This window comes from Neodiprion pinetum, chromosome 6, assembly GCF_021155775.2.
Source record: "Neodiprion pinetum isolate iyNeoPine1 chromosome 6, iyNeoPine1.2, whole genome shotgun sequence".
Taxonomy (NCBI): Eukaryota; Metazoa; Arthropoda; class Insecta; order Hymenoptera; family Diprionidae; genus Neodiprion; species Neodiprion pinetum.
Window position 1 is genome coordinate 13,855,416 of NC_060237.1, and position 6,015 is coordinate 13,861,430.

The window sequence follows — 6,015 nt, forward strand, 5'->3', positions numbered from 1 at the left end:
ATTCGGTAAGTCACAATACTTAGAACATGTACGGATGCGTAAGGCATGCCTGCAGAGCTATTGTGAATGAAAACAATAGTTAAAACATTCACGGATGCGTAAGGCATGCCTGCAGAGCTATTGTGAATGAAAACAATAGTTAGAACACGTACGGATGCGTAACGCATGCCTGCAGAGCTATTGTGGATAAAGGCAATAGTTAGAACGTGCACGGCTGCATAAGGCATGCCTGCAGAGCTATTGGTGCCTTGGATAAGGAATTTGAGAGAAGTCATGAAACAAATAAAGCAAAGCACATGGTTGCACACATGATGTAGAGATAACAAGGGATTTGACTGAGCAAGGATACCAAGCTTGTATGATCAGGAAAGCCGAACGAGATTTAATGAAGGTTACTTCGATGTTTTTTATTTCAGAAGGATAATTAGAAAAATGAAAAACTGGCACTCGAGACGCGTGCTAGTCAGTATGGCCGTGTCGCATCACCATATTGTGTCTTTGTTACATTTTGATCACCGGTTGTATGACGTTGATGGAACTTGTTTTGGTTGGATTTGTTTTGTTCTTGTTTAACTTGGTTACTTCTTTTAGAATGATTTTCAAACGATTTCAATAAAGTTGTGTTGTTCCGTGCCTCTGCGGTTTTCAATCGAATAAACTGTGTTGAACTATTTATTTAACTCCGCATGTCTGACATATATATATATATACATCGGAATTTTCGATTTACTTTAAAAAAAAAGAGAAATTATGAAAAAAAAAATTTTCTCACATTAATTCAATTTTTTAAAAATAATTATAATTATTCAAAAAATCCTATATATTTTTGAATTATCTGCTCGCATATTGATCAAAATGAAAATATTATTCATTGAAAAAATGCCATTTAATTTACTTTATGAATTGTAGTTTGAAACATTTATACAATGGATTAGGACTTATCATGACATAAAAAGGAAACATACAGATAGATGAATGATCATTTATTTGATTTCACATTTAAAATTTTTGGAAATTGATTGGTCTTCAGTTTAAGAAAAATAATTAATTGAAATGAATCATTTTTTATTTTATTAAATTATTTAACTTAACTACCTTCATTTATATTCCATTATATTTATGTATAATATGATTGTATGATATTATTGTATAACAATAATGTCAAATAATAATGTATAATATTAATGAATAATATTAATGTATATTCCCTAGTAAAAGGCACAGACCTTGAATCTCGAACATCCTGGATTCGTCCTGGATGTCGGACCTGTCGAACAGCGGAAACGGGAACAGGAGAAGGAACAGGGGAGAGAAGCGGCGTAACGACTCCGGAACCTCGTGGAGTGACAGCCGGTTCTCCTGAGCCATTCACCTGATGAACAGCCTGAAGAGCTGCCACAGTCGTCCGGAACAGTTCGTGTAGACTAGTTTCGGATCGTTCTTGTGCCTCTCTATCAAGCCTGCGCTGTTCCAGCTGTTGTTCCTGTTCTCTTCTTCGCTGTTCCAACTGTTGTTCTTGTTCTCTTTTTCGCTGCTCTTGTTGATCAAGAAGCAGCTGAAGAAGTTGCTGTTGTTGGCGCTCAGCAGCCTCTTGCTGTTGAGACATGATCTTCAGCAGATCAATTTGAGAGATTGTCGAAGGAATTGGAAGAGGGTCCACTGAAGGCGATGGAATTGTTTCAGGGACCTGCGGATTCTCCATAACAAAAGGTTCTTCTCCGCTACTTTCTCTTCTTCGTGAGCGCGTCAAACGACTGCTACTCATAATTAAAGTTCGCGCACTGAGTTGATTCAATTAATAAGAACTCAAGATCCCGCTTCTGACACCAATTGTAACGATTTAGGCGTTACGTTAATAAATTATGGATCCGCGAGTTTACTTATTATCAAATCAAAGGCGTGAACAAAAATATCGTGATAAATGCTTTTAATGCAAATACGTGTTTCTTGTTTAAAGTCTGAAACAAGACTGTTTTTACAATAATATCGGTTGGCGCAGCAACCTTATTCTTTTTAAAGATGTAACGATTTAGGCGTTACGTTAATAAAATATGGATCCGCGAGTTTACTTATTATCAAATCAAAGGCGTGAACAAAAATATCGTGATAAATGCTTTTAATGCAATATACGTGTTTCTTGTTTAAAGTCTGAAACAAGACTGTTTTTACAATAATATCGGTTGGCGCAGCAACCTTATTCTTTTTTAAAGACATAAGAGGTTTATAAACGTCTTTTATCTATGCTGACTACTAGATCATCAAAGAGGGGGCAAAACGGGTGATTTCACCCTTTGTAACACTACTCCCCCCCGAGGAAAAGAGTCGTCCCGACTCGGGAAAGATAAAATGATCATAAAAGTATTCTAGTAGTCAGTGCTCAAAGGTGAGTTGGAGCTGTGGCTCTAAAAATTTAAGAACTCCCTTTTTTACTATCTGGCATTTGCCCACAGTCTCAAGGTAAACCACAGAAAACCTTGAGCAGATAGTTGAGCGTTAAATAATCTCAAAAATTTATGTGCCATGTTTTATAAAGGTTAGTGTTATTAAGTGTTATGTGGCTTCATGAATTCAAAGTTATCCGCAACGGCCCAGATTGATGTCGGGAAGAAATTCAATCTTCTTCATGAAGGATCCCTTCGAAACAGGTTCGGATGAAAACATCGAACCGGGAACCGACAATTCCAGGACCAAATAAGACGAAAACAGACTTCTCTTCATATGAAATAAGGAAATCGTGGGGTGACTTCTTTAGGAATAGTTCACCCTAGAGTTTTGGAAGGACAAATGTGAGTGATGGTATAACAATTCAAATTCACTAAGTGAATTTGGGAGAATACTTGAATAAAATAAATTGAATATGTATTCAAAAGAAAAGAAACGATCTTATCTGAATTATTTCTGCGTCCTTCTTCAAAATAAAACCACCAGTCATCCTCAGGAATCGGGGAAGATTGGAAGGAAAGGGCTGTGTCAAATAACCTGAAAAAGTGCTCACAAAAACTGACACTTAAGGTTAATAAAATGTGAAAATCAAGCAATCGCTCATCGACCTCGAAAAATAATCGTGGCTCATTTCACATTATTCCTTAAACCAAAGCCTATCCGACACAAAACTCGATTCCAGAGAAGAAGTTTGTAGAAAGAAACAACCGAAGAAAACAAATTTCAAATTGATTAGCAACCCAGAAATAACAAATCATTATCAGAAAAGTAGTCATTGAAGACATATCATGAACCCTAATTCAAAAGAGCATATTTCCCTAAATGCGGGAGCATTGTCGCGTAAATGTCTCCCAAGCAATATTGAAGACCTCTCAGAAAAAGAAATCTCTGATTTTCTTGATTCAAAATGGAAAGAGATGTCATGCGGTAAACTAGAAGGCTTTCAAGAAAAGGGTAGAACGGATTATTCTTGTGAATCTTGCTTCAACCTCCAGTAAGTTCATCATATCGAATAACAAAAATAAATTTTAAACATAAAAAATATTTTTTTTTAAAACAGCTCAGAATCCAAATTACTGGACCATATAATTTCCTTTCACCTCACATTCTATGAGGAAAAGGCTAAATGTTGGATCTGTGGCCGAAGTCTATTCATCGCAAAAAGAGAGACGAGTGGGTGCAATGAATGCGAAAAAGTGAAAGAAGAGATAAAAAAAATCAAAAATGTTACTCGTTATTTTCTTTTTTAATTATATTGTTTGTTAAAATTAGAATAAAGTTTTTTTTTTTTTTTTTTATTGAATAAATCCTTTTCTTAAACAAGAAATTTCTCTAGTCTTGTCCGTGTGTCATTACAAAACAAAAACTAGAATAAACTTGGTCGGCTGTGGATTCTGCATTGATAACCAAAACAGGAGCCGATAAAGAAGAAAAGGTTTGTTTTACTAGCCAATCTTCATGAACCTCATGGATAGTTTTGAGTAGCTCTAAAGAAATACTCGATTCTTCCTCACGAGAACGGGAACTAACACGAGCAAAAGAAGTTTCTGGGGAAACTCGCAAATAAACAATCAAATCTACTCTGAGCTCAGACGAGCGAATGAGAAGATCAAAATTTTTTGTCAATAAATGAGATTCGAAGTCGCGAAAATTACCTAACCTTCGACGAGCTTCTACAAAACAATTGCTACTGAATATCGATCTTTCCATCACCTTTACAGGCAATGAAGTCGTCTGCAGATGTCTATCTAACATAACCATTTGAGCGAAATGCTGAAAATAATAGCAATAACGATCTGGGTTCTGATACATCAAATCTAAAAGATTAATTCCAGCTACATTTCGATATTCTTCAAGAGGTTCTAAAAGTGTACAGACCTGGCGATCTGCTAAAAACCTCTTGGTGAAAGTTGTTTTTCCGCATCCGATATTTCCTTCTATAATAATCGTAAGCGGTCGAGTTTTACTCAAATGAATTCCGAAAGGTAAATTCTTCTCCCAATCGATGACCGACTGTAAAGAAGGCCAAATCGATCACAGTCGTCAAGGGTGTTCGTTTGAAGATCTAACCTCGAAGGATGTTCCTGGTCTTGGAGAGACTGTTCCAGGTTGATCCTCTTCAAAAGGAGCAAGACGATCCAAGTGAACCACTTTTTGACGCGAATGAGGAGATCTTCGGATTCTATAAACAACATCATTTATCCGGTTAACCACTAAGTAAGGGCCTTCCCAATTTCTTTGTAGTTTTGGACATCGTCCTTTCTGTCTTCGAGGTTGAAAGAGCCAAACAGAATCTCCAGGATTAAATTTTAAATCTCTGGCTCGAATATCATAACGAGTTTTTAATTTATCTGAAGCCATAGAAATTCTATTCCTAGCAAAGTGATGAATTTCTTCTAAACGTTGTTGTAATGAAAAGGCATAATCTGTTTGATGCTGTCTTTGCACAGGAACAGGGCCTTTCTCTAAATCTGACGGAAGTCGAAGATTTCTTCCAGTAAGCATGAGGGCTGGCGTCTGTTTCGTCGTCTCATGAATCGCAGATCTGTAAGATAAGAGGAAGAAAGGGATCCAGGAGTCCCAGTCTCTCTGATTCTGCTCTACGAAGGACGACAAATATTGTAGCAAAGTTCGATTCAGACGCTCTATCATGCCATCAGATTGCGGATGCAAAGGAGTTGTACGAGTTTTCCTAACCCCTAAAATCTGAGTAACCTCTTTCATTAAGGTTGACTCAAAATTTCGGCCTTGATCAGTATGAAGTTCTAGAGGAACTCCGTGTCTACAAATAAATTCTTTAACGAATGCCTGTGCTACAGTAGAGGCTTCTTGATCAGCGAGAGGGACCACTTCTGGCCACTTAGTAAAATAATCAGCAATAACCAAAGCATATTTATTTCCAGAATGGGTTATCGGGAGAGGTCCAAGAATATCCATTGCTATTCTTTCAAATGGAGCTCCCACGTTGTAAATTTGAAGAGAGCTTTGTCCCTTCGCTCGAGGTCCTTTCTTTGCCGTGCAGATTCGACATCGTCGACACCAATCTTCAACGTCCATCCGGCAACGGGGCCAAAAGTAGAAGTTGCGAATTCTGCCCAGAGTTTTATTCGAAGCGAAGTGTCCGCCTGCAGGAGAATCATGATAAAGAGCAAGAATCTCTGGAACTCGTGACCTGGGAACCAAAAGTTGCCACCTGATTTCTTTCAAGTCTGCAGATTCCCATTTTCGGTATAAAATTCCATCAATTAAAAGAATAGAGTCCCATTGAGCCCAATAAATTTTCAAATCTGGCTCGGCTAAAGATATATCCTGCCAGTCCGGGCGAGTTTCTGCTTCTTTCCAAGACCTCACTTGATTCAAAGTGTCGTCCTCTTGTTGCGATTTTCTCCATTCCTCCTGGTTATTTTTGAAAGAAATCTTTCGTATTACAAGAGAGGGGTCACGATTTTTCTCTAATCGTGCACACTGTTTACACTCTGGCATTTCCTCGCAGGGTCTTCGAGAGAGAGCATCAGCGTTTCCATGATGAATTCCTGCTCGATGACGAATATCAAAATCGTACTGACCGAGCCT

General features: G+C 37.6%; 1 protein-coding gene across 1 annotated transcript; it reads right to left on the reverse strand.

Moving 5' to 3' along the window:
- Nucleotides 1-463: 463 nt before the first annotated feature.
- LOC138191146 (protein lag-3-like) lies at nt 464-1,765 on the reverse strand. Its single transcript, XM_069137145.1, has 2 exons — nt 1,227-1,765; nt 464-584 (listed from the first exon to the last, which is right to left on the reverse strand). Exons 1-2 carry the CDS (start codon nt 1,763-1,765, stop codon nt 464-466), a joined length of 660 nt encoding a protein of 219 aa, XP_068993246.1.
- Between the last annotated feature and the right edge of the window lie 4,250 nt (nt 1,766-6,015).